The sequence below is a fragment of the Ictalurus punctatus genome, chromosome 10 (genome assembly GCF_001660625.3).
Source record: "Ictalurus punctatus breed USDA103 chromosome 10, Coco_2.0, whole genome shotgun sequence".
NCBI lineage: Eukaryota > Metazoa > Chordata > Actinopteri > Siluriformes > Ictaluridae > Ictalurus > Ictalurus punctatus.
Window position 1 is genome coordinate 16899386 of NC_030425.2, and position 19758 is coordinate 16919143.

A 19758-nucleotide genomic window follows, 5' to 3' on the forward strand; every position below is an offset into this window, starting at 1 on the left:
TGCACAATAAAGTGTCTTAAGATATGAAAGTGGGAAAAACTTCAATCTAGATAAATCAGTAATGCATGTATCATTTACCAGTGTATGATTATTCGTGATTTTATTCAATCAAATGCAAAAAAAAAAGTACAAATTAAATGGCAATATAATTTATTGAATTGCACAAATGTACTGGCCTGTGGCACAGAGTTTTTTTTTTTCTTTTTAAAAAAAATCCATATGGGCAATTAAATTATGGACTTCTCACATTTAAGTGGCTCATCAGATCCATTTATGGCTGAATAAAGCTGGTGTTTCATCCAGTTTTACTAGAGTGGAGATCTGAGAAACAATCAGTGATTCAAACAATTAGAGAACACCATGCAGTAAAAAAAGGCAAAGGAATGTTAAAACTAGAATGAACCTACAGGAATAACCCATGATTTTCCAGATATTGAATGAAGGAGAGGTGTGGGATATTGTCCGAGAGATGCACTGGGGGGGAAGGCACTTAAGAGATCAAAGCATGATGCTGAATTGAAGTGCGGGACAACACGAGTGACCGACGTCTGCAGCTGCAAAGACATCAGACCATAGAGAAAATACTAGCGATGATTCACTTCACATACTGTTAGAGGCTTTTCCTTCTTACACAAACATAACATTAAAACCTCATTCTGACCGTAATGAGAACGAGACACCAAATACAGACAAAAGTCTTTCAGGGATATTTTAAAAAAAAAAAAAAAAAAAAAAAAAGCTAACATGGACAGCTGTTTACCAGGGGCCACAGTGTAGTCTTCATGTTGTTTGGTTTTCCTAGAAAGAGTCAATGTACCGTACTGTACTGCACTGTGGCCGTTCCAGATTGGTCCAACTGAGTGATGACGGCATCGGGAAACCCAAAGAAATTAAGAGATGGGGCATTAAAAGGAGGCAGGGTTTGGTGATGAGCTTCATGTAGCAGCACGGAGGGCATTGGTCCCAGGACTCCTGAATCAGTTTAACTCCTACATGGCCGCCACATCGATCTGAACGTACAGCTGCCTTACTCCCGCCTGGAGACACAAACACAGTGTCAAAAAGTGTGTACCTGCCTATATTTTATAGAATAGTATAGTATATTTTTAAAATCACATACATCTAATTTAGGATTGCTATGTATTAGACATTAGGATCGTCTCTCAGACCATCACTGTTAGTCATGGTGCATGTTTGGACCTCACCGTTAGGATTCGAAATCCTGATAAAAATGCATATCACGTTCCTTACTCCAGGGGTTCTCATCACTTTTACATCTGTCCTTCTGAACTCATCCTGAATCACACTACAGCACCTCAGTTTCTCAGCACAGGGACACCACTGCACTGACTGCACTTTCTGGCTGTTTTTAATCCGTTAGCGCTTTATCAGATATGATGGAGGTCAAACACAGAAGAATATGCATTCACTGACCACAAGTAAAATCAAAGCACATTTTAGTTTTGCACACTGCTGCACTAGTTAGTTTTCATTTTGGCTTAGTGCGCTGCGTTTCCTCACAGATGTGCTTACTTTCTGCTCAGAACAACAACGTGATAAAAACTGACAGTCTGCATGATTTTATGGAAAGTCATTCTAAAGAAAGAACAACAAATTAGGGGATTTGGTTTGATGAGGGGAGTTTTGTTTTCTTATGGTTTTTATTCTACATACACAAGGATGTGCGAAGAGATTTATATAAAGTTAGTATAAAGGCTTTTTCCTTTCATTTTTTACTGCTGGTTTGTATGTTTTTAAATGGGTGATTAATACTGATACCATGAAAATGTGATATTGTATACTAGTGCAACACTGAATCTGATCCTGTGTACACCATGACAATGTGAAAACATATGAACCCTAACAAATATCGTATCAAATGAGATATATCTATATGCATCTCTCTCTCAATCTATCTATAAGAGATTATATATATATATATATATATATATATATATATATATATATATATATATATATATATATATATATATATATATATATATATATATATATACATATACACACACACACACACACACACATATATATATATATATATATATATATATATATATATATATATATATATATATATACACACACACACACACACATATATATATATATATATATATACATATATATACACATATACATATACACACACATTTTAAAAAAATGAACGATTAGTACATTTCACTTTTCATTTCTGTACAGTACTCAGTACTCAGTGACTCTCATCATCATGTTCTCCCTCACCTGTGTGAAGATGTTGTGCGTCTGGCTGAGAATCCATCGGGAATCGGCGTCCGGAGCCACGAGGAGTTTCAGCGTGCCGATGTAGACATCAGTGCACAATGTCCAGAAGTGCGGCTCCTGCAAGTTATACACACCCTGCAGCTGCTGCACCTGCAAAGAGAACCACAAGAACCCACAGCTAACGATTAAGGGGAACCAGAAAGACCAGCACTGAAATGGAAGCAGGCAGCTGTTCTGGTCATGGTGGGATTTAAAGCCTACCAGCCTAGTCAGCATTTTCTTAAAATGGCGGTTTCTTTTAAGAAGTGAAAAGAAGCAGCACTCACTCTCTGGTAGCACTCAGGAAGGGTTTGATCGAGGGCAGGTGGAGTCCGCTGCATCAGGATCCCAATGGATTCCCTCAGCAGAGGAACCACACTGTGGAGGAAAAGATTCCTGTTTATTTTCCACTTACTATCGCATTTCAAGATGCACACACGTCATGATATTTCATTTTCTTACTATATGGGAAGCTGAATTTAGGCAAGAGATATAGTCCAACAAAACTGGAAAAAGCCTACAATTTTGTATTTAAAAAAGTAAACTAAAAAAATTATGACAAATACACAACAGACAAAATAAGAACATCTAATAAGATGCCAGTTGCTATTTACGTTTTATTCTTACTTCATGTGCTCATTGGACGGTCCTATTTCACATCTACAAAGGAACACTGTGAAAGAGATCAGCACCTAACCTCACTAATACTCTTGTGGCTGAATGGGCAAAATCCCCAGGGCCATGCTCCAAAATCTAGTGGAAAGTCTTCCCAGAAGAGTTGCGGTTATTATAACAGCAGAGAGGAGACTAAATCTGTAATGGGACATTCAATACGCACATACGAGCATGATGGTCAGGTGTCCACAAACTTTTGTTCATAAGGTGAATGTCTTTAGGTCAGGAACTTGTATTTTTTTTTGTTTGTTTTCTTTTTTATAAAATTCAGACAGCACATTAGTATGACTTGCACCACAGCACTGCTGAATACTGGATATTGATTGGCCTGAAGATGCTGATTCATGTTCTATACCAGCAGCTCTGACAGAAATCTCGGTTTATATTAATGCGCTTGTTGTAATACGTTATTTGTATTGAAACAGCTCACTCACAGAGATTTGTACAGTGGATAAGCCACACAAATGGATAAAAAAACAAAAACAAACATGTAACTGTTGATATGGTGAAATCTTCTGTAAGGAGAAGTTTATTTGAATATTTATGGAAAGGAGAGCCCAGTGTCAGCACTTCGTAACAGTCAGAGGTAAAGCTGCAAGAAGTTTTCTGACATCTTCAGGACAGAAGATTTTTACTCTTTTTGGTTTCTAGGTAACATGACGAGGTGTGTTTCTTGGTGAAGGAATGACTGTTTATAGCTGCTATGACTTAAGTATAGTGTAGTGTACAAGGCCAAAAATAGTAAACAGTCAAAACATCCATACATTGACTATCACCGTGTTGCAAGAACCAGATGACCGCTGACTGAAACCAATGACAGACCACGCGGCTGCTCATAATATGGCTAACATAGCTAGCGTGTGACCTCACAGCTGGCGTGGCAGTGCTATGCTAACCACACTAAACTCTCATCCACAGAGCTCAGAGAGGGAAGATCATCTACTGTAGCATGATCTTCATTCCTCTCCCCTTCCCAAACCCTCAATCCTTGACCACGGACGCATATGGAAGCCATTAGAGGGTTTCTGGGCTTGGCCTACTTTTCTCTCTCTTCATCTAATCTGTTGTACCCCTTTTCCCTTAAACCCCAGTCATAACTTCTTCAACACAGGCTTGCTTTTGCTTTTAGGTTAAGCAGTCACCTAGCACCAGAATCTACATCATCATCATCACTACTGCAGTCAAATTGCACAATGTCTTCAGACAAATCAGCAGTAAACAAAAATATTTACAACTCATTAAACCCAAATTATGTCATCATCTGTGATTTCTCAATATCACACTTAGTTCAGTACTTCCTCAAAGACTCCACACACACGCTGAACGACTGCAGTCGTTAGTGGTCATGCAGAGTTCCTATATAATCTATCAGACTCCATGAGCTCAGCAGTTCTTCCTAGTAAGCTCTCTGTGGTGCAATAACATTAGTGATGTGCTACAATTTTTGCACAAGCATGCATTCCGTTTTAGGACTCTGTTCAGGTTAAAGAGGGTGGGCGATTAGGAAAAAATGTATCTGGATACTTTAAAGATATTACGCTTCACAATATTTTGTTTTGCTAACAAATATGTGGAGCCATAGAATAAAAGGTTTACATGTACAAAAAATAAACAAGAAATTGTAATGTTCAGTTACTTTATCAATAAATGTGCACCATGATGTTAATATCAGAATACACACACACACACACACACACACACACACACACACACACACACACACACACACACACACACACACACACACCAACTCAAACAAAGTTTTTAGTGTTGAACCCTTTATCTCTTGCTCACTATAGAGTTTTGTAGAGGTATAGAATGTATTTTCCACTTCTGCTGATGAAGCCTCAAATCTGACTGGTCAGAAGGTATTGATTAATCTTCTATAACAGCACCTCTGACAGTAGTGCAGCTGCCAATCATAGGTTTATTCTAATAGGTTACTGTTTCTATAGTAACAGCAACATGTATGGCAGACACTCCACAGACATGGATTAAAAACGTGTAATTGTTGATATGGAGAAGTTTTGTGCAAGGAGATGTTCATGGAAGGAGTCTCCAGTGTCAGTGCATTGTAACAATCAGATGAAAAGCTGTAACTAAGTCTTGATGACATTGAGCTTATCGGAGACCACATTAGAAGCGTGTGAGAAAAGAAAAGAGAGTGCGGGAACATCCGTTTATAGCCGCTATAACAAGTGAGAACAGGAACTAATTTGTTTTGTGGCCGTTCCATAATAGAACATTAAACGTAACTATAAATGGATAAAAAGTATATCTCGTTGTTTAATAAATAAAATAGTAAAATCGCTGACAAACTACTGTGGTATAAACACTTCAGGACAAGCTGTTATAGGGAATTATCACCTTCGCAGTAATAACAGTACCTCCGCGTCACCACCCTACCCCATCGCTGGTTATTTTCCTAGAACAGCATGACACCAAGTAATTTACTCTTTACTCACACCACAATTACCCATGACTGACTGAATCTGAATTCTTAATATTCAACGCTGAAGTTCAGCACTTTACATGAGCTCCACTCTTGTTTGGGTTTTAAAAATGAAAACAGGAAAGCACTGCACGAGGGGACCTCCGAGTTCTGACATCACAGTATTGTTCCAAATTTCCTGTACTTGTAGATGATTCACTGTTAAGCATCATACATTTACTGCATGTTACTCCCCGAAGATTGCACTCACACAGACTAACTAATGAACAGACAAAACACACGCACACACAGTTTAGACTGGAACTAGTGACAGTTCTGTCACTACATGAAACTAATTTAATTTACCTCCCTATGAAAGATCACCTCTGAATGTTTTTTCTTTTTTGCTTGAAATATTCTGTAATTATTCTCAAAATAGTACTTTTTTCCTTGCAAATTGGTTTGTTATCGTTGAAATATTACTTTTATTCTCAGTACAATGCAACTTGATTTCCCTCAAAATATTATGTTGTGTTGTTTTATAAAAAAAAAAATAAAAAAAAACACTTTTTTTCCCTTTTTAAACCAAATAAACCAGTTTCCGTTCTCAGCTGCCCAAAGTCAATATGACCCATGAACGCAACACAAGTTTTAAGAAATAGCAAAGAGAAAGCATGGTGTAGCTGCAGCTTTAGACTTCGAATACAGTAGAAATTTGGCATGTTTGAATTTAACATTTCAGTATTTTGGTGCCATTTATCATGGTTTGGCTGAAAGGCTAAATTACTGTCATACTGATTGATAGAAATCAAAGCTGAGGGTTCACTGCTCCAAAGCTGTGGTCTCGGGTTTTTAGTCGACTCTCCAAAAATGACCAAATATATTGAGAGACTAAAAATAAAGACCCCTTCTGTGAAACCTCTGAGATGGAGGCCTTGCCTTGTTAAAGAGGAAGAGCTGGATATTACAAGTACAGCCTGGAATATGGTCATTAGCTAAAGCCAACTGATCTGGAAGCCGAGACATTTCAAAAGATCCAGCTGGGGAGCCTGTCATTAGAGAAACCGGAGCTGCTGCTGGCATCGAGCGGTGTGTGGCGTGTGCCTATCTCGTCTGACCATGAACACTTCCCACAACAAACATAGCAAGAGCTTTGGGAGGGTCTGGATAAGAGCCTGCTGTAAACATTGAGCATGTTTGTGTGTAAAGCTCAGCTGAAAGAGATGTATTCTTTGCAACAGGTTCTTAAACTTGTGAGCTAAATAATTCATTCATTTCAGCCTTTTGCCACCTCAAAGCAACCCTTGTTAAGCATTGGGGTTAAAAAAAAAAAAAAAAAAAACCCTTTACACGCTCACACACTAACTTCACAGAGCCACTGCTAAATACCTCACCTCTGATCACAGCCGAATAAATCCATCCTCATGGTTTTGGCTTAGCACAAATGTGAATTTATTTTCATATTCCTCCTTCAGGCCAGTTGTCAGGATCTGGGCAAGGGCTTAAAGCGATTAAGCAGCATTTTGGAAAGATCAGGGCCATAACAGCAGGAGCTTTCTGTGTGCGGCCAGGTAACACATACAAAGCTTCTGCTATATAGACAACCTATATACTCCCTCAAGACCATTTGAATCTAGTTTTTGATGCGAGACTCGAGTTGATTATGGTTAAGGTCTTAAAACAAAAAAAATGAAGTCTTCTCTTGAGTCTACTGATCTCCTGGAGCTGGAAAACGCACACTTCAGCTCTTCGATCACCAGAGCGTCCATGTTACAGTCCAACTACAAACCACAGGCATTCCCGCAGAGCTGTTACAGTGCATGACCTCACTGAACAAATGACAGAAGATGCCAGAGGACGAATCAGCCAAACGCAAAACAAGCAAACGCAAGGAGACATATGAGGACACCGAGTCTGAGGACTCAAACACTCGGCTAAGAATTTTAACTTTTTCCCAGATTTTTAGAAACGATTATATCCTCCTGTATGCCGACTCCTGATTAGATACCTCTATGATTAGATAGCTCCAAGCACTTCTGTATAAAACTGATTTGCTGAGAGTCACATAGGAGCTCAATGGCATCTAATATTCAAATTATTACAGAATAAACATACAGATATTTGATCTGTAGAATACCTAGCTATGCCCTCTACAATTGTTTTCCTTTTCCACAGCTTACTGTTAACAGATTATGCTGCATGGTGGAAGAATCATTAATAAATTAACGTATTCATTGAACACTGGATTTTAATAATAGTTTTTGTCGCCGTTTAATAAAAGCAATGTGCAACGTGCATAACAGTGATTTTATCAGAGGTAAGGGTGTTTCTTAGGCAAGACTCAAAGCAGCGCTTATTGCTTTAACATATTTAATAGTTAGAAATGTCATTTTCCGCCGTTTTTAAAGACACTACAGGAAGGAAGAAACAGTTACAAACTACAAGATGTATATTCATGCCTCTAGCAGGCCTCGATATCCATTTGTTAATGTTTTTAGTAGGAGTGACACTGCAGTCTTCTGTTGCCCCAAGTGGTAAAATAATATTGTTGATTAGTGCTAAAGACATTTTAAATCCTGTAGTCATGCTAGCAAAAATAAGCATCAGTAATCCGACAATCTAAAGCTTTGGCTTAAACATATTACAAGGTTTTCAGCATTAAATGCTGATGTATAATGACTGTATATAAGGATTCGGATAACGATTAGCAAAATCCTAAATCTCGTGAAGTAGCAGAGCTCTAAATGAACAAAAATGAATGAGCTTAAACTAAACTAGTAAAGAATCGAAAATGTTGCCATATAGTCTGGAAAATATTATATTAGGCTTTAGTTACTAGAAACATATTTAAAAAGATACATCACAATACATATTAATACTTAACCCTCAACATGAATTTTTTTTAAAAGAACGTATTCCAGCCTGACAACATTTTTTAAACACACGGGTCTCGTTTTACTACGTCTCATTAAGGAACCTTGCACCTGTTTTTTATTATAGAGGCAAGTTTTAATTGCCAGCTCAGGTTGTGTAATAGCTTTGTGAACTTGTCCATGCCTGGACCCCGTCTCTCTCTGTATTGAAATCGAAATTGAAATCTCTCAATCTCTCCCTCCCTTCCTCCCTAGCGTTTAAAACACGAACAGGACAAGCAGGATGGGCAGGAGGTTTTGTGTTTATTGTCAGACTACTAATCTGTTCATTTCTTTGCGTTTACCGCATACCACATTGCGACTGAAAGAGAGGAACTTCAGAAAGGAAAAGGGAGAAAAAAAATGAAGCTGAGTGACACAGAGCCCCCGTCTCTTGAGATCAAGGAAGGATCAGGGAAAATCCATGTTAAAAAGATGTCTTTGTTCTCACATTTTTAAAGTAACAGTCACAGATCATGGCTGAAGTCCAGAGAAGAGAAGAAAAGAGGCCTCAAACATGGGGAGACGGTGAAGAAGAGAGATGCAGGAGGGCGTTTGCTGCGAATTGTGCATTTAACAATTGAGGCCCCTTTTTCTGCTTCATCACAACCGTGTTAAAAGTAAATTCTCATGTAATGCTACAATCTGTGTAATGCTCCAAATATCTGTATTTGGATTTGAACAGGAAGTGGCTGTAGCCTAAACAAGAAGGAATTTTTTAATGTTAAATGAAATAATGACACCAGAAACACCGGAACATCAGGGCTGCTGGAAAATGACATAAATCACAAAATATAACAAGGAGCACTGATCATAATTTTATTCAACTCCTGAACTTGTACAGTTCCTCCACCTCAGCTACATCATAACACGAGTTCATGATCAGTCTCAATCACCCTGTGGAACTTTCTAGCAAACTTTATATCTAATGTGACAAAGCATGTTTCAAAACAACTAAATCAGGGAACTGTTTGTTATAGTTGAAAACATTAGTCACCTAATAATATTCTTATTGAATTTACTTTAGTTTTTGGGTTTGTTTTATTCCATAAAGTTCAGAAAATATAATTATCAGAATCTATTACAAGACTGAGACGCAGTGCTGCAGTGAGTAAAAATTCATTACGTCATTATATTACCCATTTCCAAGAATATTTTCATTTAATAACGATTAAAAAATGATGAAAAGCAGAGATATGCCACCCTGTACCTAGTGCAAGGTTTGTGGAGGTCATATGAAATGGTGGCTCTTTAAATAAAAACATTTCGTTTGTGAATTTTGGGCCATTTGTATAGAAATATGGCAGACATATTGGTTTAATTTTGACGCTCGGTAAGGTAATGCTTATTTTATTTATTCATGCAGGTTGTTATTAGCTACTGCACTGATTAGTAAATAATATTTTTACATTGGTTAGTATTCAGAGAATTACCAAGTCAGTCATGTTTAATTCCAATTAGCTTCACCTGCTTTAAATGAACCTGCAACATTAACAATATTAATATCAATATTAATATTAAGCACGATCATTTTTTCTTGTAAACGAAGACAAACTTACAGTTAACAGAGTTATGGTGCTACTGAAATGTGCAATACTGTGAAACTATGGAGTCAGAAGTCCAGCAGATATTTGGTCTCCGTCAGCAGTTGTAGCTAAATGAGTAGTAGTACACGAGACAGCTGTTGGCTTTACCACACGTGGGAATCTCTGGTCTCCACCCTGTGTACAATACTCATTTAGCTGTGTGTGTCTGTGTGCGTGCGTGCGTGCGTGCGTGCGCTTGCGTGCGTGCGTGAGTGAGTCGTCCTCAGTCAACTCCACCCAAAACCCACAGCAACACCTAAAACACAGCAGACTGAAGCCACTTCACTGCAACCCTCAGGCACACAGGCACACACAGCTCTAAAGTTGAGAATTACTGAGCACCGAGTATACGGACAGATGTATGGAAGTGAAAAAGACCCCAAAAGTTGCATGACCTAAAAAAATGAAATAACTTGAAGTTTAAACTTAAACAAAATAATAAAAATTCACATATCGCAACTGTCTGATAATAAAACAATTTTACTCAAGCATGAAATCAAAATTATTTATCACAATTACTCAGCCAACTATTTTATAAATTAATAGATTTATGTATCTTTATTGCATATCTCTGAATTAAAATCCGGATTAAAAGTTTTTTTTTTAAAAACACTAAATATAAACTAATTTTCTAAATCAAAATGAGCCAATTAAAAGATGCAAGTTAAAGTTAAAATATGTGAATTCTTTAGCATGATTAGCTTTTGTTGTAAGAAAATAATGTGTTTCTGGGTGGTACGATATGTAGTGGGGAGCATCTGAATCTGTGTGTTTATGGGTTTGTACGTGTGTACGTATACGTGTTTCTGCGAGTGTGCTCGTATACGTTTTTCTGCGTGTGTATGCGTGTGCGCTCCCACCTGATGCCTATGAGAAGGGCGATGAGCATGGAGCAGATCGGATCAGCGATCATCAAGTCATACTTCTGCATCAGGAAGGCTGAGATGATGACGCCGATGCTTCCCAATGTATCGGCGACGATGTGGAGAAAAACTCCTGTGGGACGTTAAACACAGCTGTTTCACATTACTCGCATCTCTCACACACACACACACCACTCGTGTACTCCTAAAGACGGTGTTAAATTCAAACCAGTTCTCATACAAAATGGTAGTTATTTTTGGCCGAGGCTGCAGTCGAGTGGATGTTTGTTCAGTGAACTGTGACGCAGAATAAAAGCCAAGGGTCAGGATTTTAATTTCTAGAAATAGACCGGGTCAGACAAAGTCAGGCGAAGGGTTTGCATCAGCAATACCAAAAATGGCAGGCATTCAGACACCTTGCAGGCAGGAAGAGATCCACGTGCACCAGCGCACACGGCAAATAAACGGTAGAAGTGTGTGGTGAAAGAACGAGCTAAGTGTGATGGTACAATAAGCTCTCTTTTAAAAAAGTTTCCCTTGAGCTGAACACGTCATGACTGAGGCTGCTTTCAGGTTCCCAGAACACGCAACCACACAACCCTAAATTAAGTGGAAAGCTCATCCAAGTACAGTGAGAGCACAACCAGGAATGCTAAAGCCCTTAAAAAGCAGTGACACCCACAAAGAATCATGGAGAGGATTTGAGAGTCGATCCATCATGGGGCAGAGATGTGAAAAGGTGAAAAGGTCTCAGGGCCCAAAAACAGGGTAACCTTTTGCACCATCACCTCCTCCCTCTCTGTATTTACCCTGAGTGGGGCCTCCCACAGGACCCATTCTGTGTATGAGGGGTGTGTGTGTGTGTGTGTGTGTGTGTGTGTGTGCCAAGGTAAAAGGGACACACTCACTTTCTCTTCTTTGCTCATTTTTCCCACACAGGCTCACACAAAGAGCTTTAAAGCGACAGCGCTCCTGCTCTCTCCAAGATGTAAGCGTTAACCCGGTTAGTCCTGGGGGTCAAAGGTCAGCCTCTGGGCTGGTCTGACCCATCACCTTGCCGCAAATAAAACTCCATCAACTAATCACGTCTGCCGATAATGAAGGTGTCACATGACGATGCATTACTTTTCATGGGGCCCCATGTTTTTCATGCATTAACAAAACAAGCAATGCCATTGTCCTAGACACGACCGTTAGAAACGCAAATATTTTCAGACAGGGGGGGAAAAAAAGGCGGCACACAGAACGGTACAGTAACACATTACAGATAGGACTCTCACACCATCTGGTGGTCAGAAAACTAAAAGCAAATTTTACCTTGTAAGATCTGTTTGCTGGAGCCCTTTTCTGGCCTGTGAAAGTGATCATCTACAAAACAAAACAAACATAAAAAAAATAAATAAATAAAAGCATCAATTACACTATGCAAGTCCTAATATTCAAAAAAGACACAGTTGGACTGCACAACATGAACAAAAACAGATTACTGTGATTATATATTAATATAGAATAAAACAAGTGACACTGTCATGCAAAGTAAGAAAAAGCAGCTCCGGATCTTACCGTGGCAGTGAGGCTCCTCATGTGAATGGCCATGTCCATGATCGTGTCCATGATCATGACCATGATCATGACCATGCCCATGACTGTGCCCGTGTTTAGAATCATGGCTGTGCCCGTGTCCCCCATGGCTATGTTCGTGTCCCCCGTGGCCGTGTCCGTGTCCCACACTGCCGTTAAAAAGAGAGTGGCTGTGCCCATGACCTACACGGAGACAAATCCAACCAATTTGGATGCTGTTATAGGAAAATAATCAACGATAACATGATTGTGATGAAGCAGACATTTTTCCTAAAACAGCAAATTCCAAAGTGTTTTATCTCTCTTATACCACAGCAACTTCCCAACAATTAGATTTATTTATTTATGAATGAACTATATTTCCTACATTTACATTTTACACTGCAGAACATCTGTGAAACCTGTTAGTTCCTGTTAAGGCTTATGCTATAGCAGCTATAAACAGTCACTCTCTAAACAGCTGCTCTTTGTTCTCTCTCTTGAATTTAATAAGACCAAAAAGTGCTACTTGTCATGGTACCATGAAACTGCAAAGTGTAAATTCTGTTGTCCTGAAGATGTCAGAAAATTTAAAGTTACAGTTTTACCTCTGACTGTTTACTGTTATAAATCACAGACACTGGAGACTCCTTCCATAAATGTTTAAAAAAAAAATTTTTAAAAAACTAAATAAAATGATTAAATAATATCTCCACAGAGAAAACGCTTTACATCTTTTAATCCATTTACGTGAAGCCCCGTGTGAATAAGTGGTTGCTATAGAAACGATAACATTAGAACGAGCACATGAATATAAAACTGATTTGCAGCTGCAATACTGTCAGTGCTGCTGTCAGAAAATTGCACGTTCAAACCAATCAAATTTCTTTTAGATGCCAGACCCAAAGAGCTGTACCTTCTTCACCATGAGAGTGTCCATGTCCTCCGTGCTGGAACACAAAGATGCCGACGAGGTTGACGAGGAGCCCTGCAATGGACACGGGCAGCAAGCGTTCATGATGCACATCTGGAGGTTCTAACGCTCTCTGACGTACGAGGGGAAGAAAAACATCAGACATCAGTAACAAGTCAGTTCATTTTGTGAGAGTTAAATCAAAAGTCCTGCACTCACCTCCACTCCTTCTGAGAAGATAAAAAAAGCAGTGAAGATGAGGAAGAGACCGTTGACGAAACCTGCCAGCACTTCTGCTCTCACATAACTGCAAGGCAGAAGCACGCGATCAGGAGAATTTTACAACACTAGGCCACTGCACAATAATGTTTTTATACTGCACTCTACATACAGCCCTTGCACAGCCCTTACACACCCCAAGGACAAATGGGGGGGCTTCATCTATTCCCAAAAAACATTTAGTTTTTAAGTAAGGGGTGGGTGATATGACAAAAACATAATATTTCACAATACATGAAGACATTTCTATGTTACATGACATGTAAGGGCTAATCCATGGCTAAGTGTGCATTACACAAATTTAATGCAGGACATGGAGGTAAAGAGTGCATTAAAATTGTGGGTTATATCCCTTATACCATGGTCACTTGCCAGCATTGACAAGTTAAAGCGGTCATTGATGTTTGCACTGCAAAACTTGAATGAAAGGATAAAAATAACGGTTAATTTTCATTAATTATTTTAAATACGGGTCATTATATCTAGATTTCTGCCCACTCTAACTGAATTATAATAAATAATTATTAATAGAGAGAAAGAGAGAGAGAGAGAGAGAGAGAGAGAGAAAAAAAAGAGATTGCATGTGTGTGCAACAAAATTCAGGCAGTGTACGAACTTATTTTTTACAATCTCACTGTGGGACGGCTGTTATGATGCTCACTGACAGAAGTACGGCTGAAATGTTCATGTTTGAGCAAGTGATCATTTAAAATGCTGACATTAATTAATATGACATTACTAACTTACACTCCTGAAGCTTCCACACATGTTAATGAACAAAATCCTTATCACCTCAAGCTCACTTTGAAGAACAGGTTTTCAAATGTGCTCCTCTTTTTCTGAGCCACAAACAGCAGCAGAAATATCCTCTTCTTCATGTTTAAAATGTGTCTTCTTTAAGTATAACATTGCCACTTTTATAAAGAGGGCTTGTTTCTCTCTACAAAAGCCTGTTTTCTGCAGGAGCTAATTTCCACATTGCACTGCTTGATGACATGTCCAGAACGTAATCATTTTCTTTAATTATACATTTAGCTTTAGAGGATCATCATATAATCTGAGATGAAGAACATGTTATGTTATCACACAGCTTGTTCTAGAATGTGGTCAAGATTTTTTTTGCACCACAAACAATTAATAATCGTAAAAACATGGCAGGAATCGTACAGTAAAAAAAAACAAAAAAAAAACAGCTTATCTCTACAAGTAATAAAACACTTAAATATCATGAGCATTTATTATCATTATCAATCATGATGCATGTTACCGAGATAACACAGCCGACCATATACATGTCACTGAATGAAAAATAGTTCTATTAATTTGAACAAAATATAGCCAACCACATGTCCCATCAGTGTTTAAAGCACAAAAACTACAGTGTGTGTGTGTGTGTGTGTGTGTGTGTGTGTGTGTGTGTGTGAGCGCTTACCCGTATGAGAAGGAGTCGTTGGACCTCCACCGTGAAATTACCGATGCTGCAAGACCTGCCAGGAGTGCTGTGCAGTCGAAAAACATGTGAAAGGAATCTGATATCAGCCCTAAACTGGTACGGAGGAGAGACAGACAGAAGCAAAATACTAATGAGTTTAATCTGCATATTAATATCTCTCTAATTAAAGCAAAAAAACCTAGACATATTTTAAAACCAACCAATCCTTTCACATCAACTCTTAGAAGAGTAGGAGTTAAACCAAAGAGTAGGGCTTTCATTTCTCTGTCAAGTCTGACAGTTACATTTGCTGTTAAATCAGACATCAGCCACAGTGCACAAAAAGGGACTGAATACAAAATGAGTCCCCAAATACACTGTGAAATATGCTGGAGGTGGATCAGTGATGCTTTCAAGCTATTTTACAGCTCTTGACAATAGTCATATTGTCAAAGCATATTTCAACCCAAAACACGTTGCCTCCGCCAGGAGGTTTACACTTCAGTTTGAGATTTCAACAAGATAATAAACCCTATTGAAAATAGGGCTGCACGATTATGGTCAAAATGGTAATCATGATTATTTTGATCAATATTAAGATCACGATAATTTTCACGATTATTCATTGATTTTAGGGACAACATATTTTTATTGCACTTTCACATTTAAATAAACAGACCACTGCTTTCACCTCTATGTTGTGCTACATTCCTGCTAATATACATTTACATGTACATAATATACATTTGCATCAAATTAGACTGGTCCTTAAAGTGCATCATCTCGTAGAAGCAAAATATAAATAAAATTGTACCCAAAATACAGGATAAGTAAAAATAAAAATGCCATCAACCAAATGAAAATATGTAATCAAATATAACAATATGCAACAAAATATAAACTATTCAGGCGTCTGCAGAAAAGGCAAAAACAATGTTTACAGGAGGAGAGACGCAGACAAATCACCCAATAGAGCGGCGCATGTCATTTTGTACCGGAACCTGGAAGTTAACATCACACTGGTTCCCTCGACAAATACCCAATAGCATTTTCATATAGGCTTTAGGATTATCGCAAAAAAAACAACCTCTATGATCAACAAAAGTTTACAATACTAACACATTTTGTCTATCAAGATTATTTTCACAAATGAACACAACTTTTATGAAGTTTGAAGCCTAAAAATACAATCGGAAATAAACAGCTAACCGTGTGCTATAAACGAACTAAACCACTGTCGCTCGACTTCAACGTCACCATCAACAAGCTTCCAACAACTTTTCCAAACTTGATTTAAAAACATTTTCCATAATACGGATTTACTCTGTGGATGAATCTTCATCCACAATTTTTGGGGAATTGTGCACAGCATACCTGAACCAGTTTATCTGCAAAGACTTTTCCTGTTCGGCGTGATGACTTTTAATGTCCCTGACAATGACCATAGTGCCATTTAAGAACATGTTAGTGTCATGATTTCCCCTTGCGCAAGCGCTGAAGCTTGCAGCGCACTCTGAAACCCAAAGTGAAGCTGGCAGCGCGAGCGCTAAAATGCTAATTCCATTCCTGGGTTTTGGAATTACAAAATGTTGTCATGCCTGCGCCACTGACTGGCTGTAAGTTTAGGAAGGGCTTGATTTGATCTGCAGCGGAGTTTTCTATGAGCGGAGGACAAACTTTAAACGTCAATATCGCAGTCGATCATGTTCATGTAATGGTGGGCAGTCAAAATCGTAATCTAGAACAATATTCGATTCATTGTGCAGCCCTAACTGAAAATCTATAGTCTGAACTTTCCTGACAAGAGAGTTTACTACCGTGCTCACTGTCACGATGTACATTCCACCCGGCACTAACGCTAAAGAAACGCTAAGTGAACTCTAGGGGGTTATCAGTCACTTACAGACAGTGCACCCCGATAGATTTTTCACTGTCGTTGGAGATTTTAACTACGCAAATCTGAAAATCACTGCTACCACATTTCCACCAGCACCTTGAAACCCGTGACACAAACACTTTACACCAACTTCCATGGTGCTTACATGGCTGCACCCCACACGCACCTCTGCAAATCAGACCACATCTCTGTTATACTAATCCCACAATACAGACCACTTCTGAAATGTGCCAAACCGCTTCTGAAACAGGTGAGAACCTGGTCTGAGGGAGAAATCAAAGCACTTCAGGACTGTTTTGAGCACACAGACTGGAATATGTTCAGAGAGGCTGCTACATACAACAACAGTACAGACTTGGAGGAATACACAGCATCAGTGACTGGCTAAATCAGCAAACACATAGATGATGTAACCTCCTTCAAGAACAAATATGCAAACCGAAAACCGTGGATGACTGCTGAAATGTGCACAATGTTGAAAACCAGAGACTCTGCCTTAAGGTCTGATGACAAGGCAGCACAGGAAGGGCCAATCTGTCCCAGGCTGTCCCAGGCTGCCAGTACAGCTGCTATACTTGTGCTGTTACATTACACAAAAGTAAATTGGTCCTGATGAACCGTCAATTTCTTCCAATGTATACAAACTATCTAGAACAGGGGTGGGCAATCTTATCCGGAAAGGGCCGGTGTGGGTGCAGGTTTTCATTCCAACCAAGCAGAAGCCACACCTGAACCTACTGAAAGCCAAGACCAACTGATTAAACAGGTGGAATCAGGTTTGCCTCCTTCTCGGTTGGAATGAAAACCTGCACCCACACCGGCCCTTTCCGGATAAGATTGCCCACCCCTGATCTAGAGGAATGATAATAAAAACCCACTTGACTTGACTTGAAGTGAGCAATCCACATGCACTAGATTTGGTGACTTTTTATACCCCTTTAGGAATTCTACTTTACTTCTCTCCAGCTCACATTACAGCTGCAAGTTATACAAGCTGAGAGAACAGGTTCACTTGACTCACCATCAGTGTGTAAAGCTTAACGACCAATCGCTGATCACCATCATTCCCGACAACCAATCGCTGATCACCATCATTCCCGACAACCAATCGCTGATCACCATATTTCCCAACAACTAATGACCAATGTTCCCACTGACCAATCACTGATCACCATCTTTGTTCTCTTTACATGAATAACAGTGAGTTGAAACTATCTGTAACAGTTTCCTGTGTCCATTTCCTGACTCTTCACTACGGCTTTTTATGTATTTACTGTACATAAATAGTTAGTTGTGGTGATCAAATACATCTTTCTATAAGAAATAAATGATATTTTCTGATAAAACTCCAGTCTATGTTTTCAGAAAATCTTTCTTCTTCCTCTAACATATTTTGACCCACAAAAAGAATCATCATGACACTTGAGTGAATATGAAAAATAAGTTTGTGCTGTTATTGAGTGACTTCTGATAGGTTTCTGCACAAGCACTAGGTCCTTTCCCCTGAGAGGAGCTGGCTACACTCATGTTTTGAGGAAACACGTCTTATTTCGCTGCTCTCTTATCACAGTTTAGTAATGAGCCGGCTCCAGCAAAAACATCACAAACCCTGCCGTCTTATCACTTTTCAGATTTGTTTATAAGCATACAGAGAGTTAAACAAGCAGACAGTCCAGTCAGGATTTGGTTAAAGCAGAGAGGTGGTTATTAAAAGAAGTGTCCATGTCACAATCCGCACGAGAAGCTGTGAGCTGCAGTCTTTAGACCTACGTGGCACATCTGAGCTCACAGTGACGTTTGTTTGGTTCCCACTCAGCTAAGCTGCTAGCTGTTAGCTTTAGCAAAACATTCACACCCACACACTTACCTGTTACTCCAAATGCCGTACGTTAACTCCACAAAGGCAAAGGACAAATTCAGGCACAGGAAGAAAAATAAATTCCGCGATGTCTTGTCAGCCAGAATTGATCTGAAGCGGGGGGGAAATCAGTCGCGTTAACCAAGCAGTGTCAGTTCATTTAAAAATTAAACATTTAACTTTACACCGGCTAATCTAGCCAAACGTAGCTGAATAAAAGTACTTCTCATTTGCATAAACAATAAGAAATAAATCACTCTTCTGATTTAGTCATCTTAGTCGACAGCCAATTGTGTACATAGCTAGTTAGCAAAGCTAGCGTTAACCACATGAAAGTTAGATAGCTCTCTAACTTAGCCGTTTCAGCTAGGAACTGTGACTCACATTCATTCAATTTCTATTTCTATACACTTATGTATAATATGTATAATGTCGGGTCGCTTCTTTAAGCTTAGACAAATGTTTTTGATTATTGCTGACCACCTGACTAAAACTTACTACAGTTAGTTCACAGCCGGCTGAAATAGCATGCTAACTGTTTAGCCAATTAGCTTCTCGGGTCTATTCAGAAAAGCAGTTATAAAATTGACACCACGAACAGAGATTACCTGAACCATCCAGAGAGTTTGAGGAATAGATTAAACTTTGCAGGTTTGTATTCGTCATCTTTAATGGATAAGGGTAACATCTTAGTTTAGCCAGCACCGACACCTGCAACTCCGGTTTCCTTCAACTGTTATTACGGGGAAAGGGGGTGACGTCATCACGCTGACGTCCGCCTGTGGAGAGGTCTTTTACAACAGCTACTCCAACCTACCTGTACTGCTTTCTACCGTAATAAATACTGCACTATTATATACAATACTAAACACTACCTGTACTACTTTCTACCGTAATAAATACTGCACTATTATATACAATACTAAACACTACCTGTACTGCTTTCTACCGTAATAAATACTGCACTATTATATACAATACTAAACACTACCTGTACTACTTTCTACCGTAATAAATACTGCACTATTATATACAATACTAAACACTACCT

At 38.9% G+C, this 19758-nt stretch overlaps 1 protein-coding gene across 1 annotated transcript; it reads right to left on the reverse strand.

Annotated features, from left to right (window-relative positions):
* Positions 1 to 83: 83 nt before the first annotated feature.
* On the reverse strand, positions 84 to 19473 carry slc30a7 (solute carrier family 30 member 7). Its single transcript, XM_017478466.3, has 11 exons — positions 19316 to 19473; positions 18717 to 18818; positions 14953 to 15066; positions 13461 to 13548; positions 13245 to 13374; positions 12332 to 12532; positions 12086 to 12136; positions 10766 to 10901; positions 2589 to 2679; positions 2263 to 2412; positions 84 to 1037 (listed from the first exon to the last, which is right to left on the reverse strand). Exons 1-11 carry the CDS (start codon positions 19393 to 19395, stop codon positions 990 to 992), a joined length of 1191 nt encoding a protein of 396 aa, XP_017333955.1. The 5' UTR covers positions 19396 to 19473; the 3' UTR covers positions 84 to 989.
* Positions 19474 to 19758: the final 285 nt, after the last annotated feature.

Coding starts and splice junctions, on each gene's coding strand:
- slc30a7 (XM_017478466.3), bottom strand. CDS start 19,395: ATGTTACCCTTATCCATTAAAGATGACGAATACAAACCTGCAAAGTTT. Junction 13,375..13,460: donor TCTTCTCAGAAGGAGTGGAG/GTGAGTGCAGGA, acceptor CTCGTACGTCAG/AGAGCGTTAGAACCTCCAGA. Junction 2,680..10,765: donor GCCCTTCTCATAGGCATCAG/GTGGGAGCGCAC, acceptor TTTCCTCCACAG/TGTGGTTCCTCTGCTGAGGG.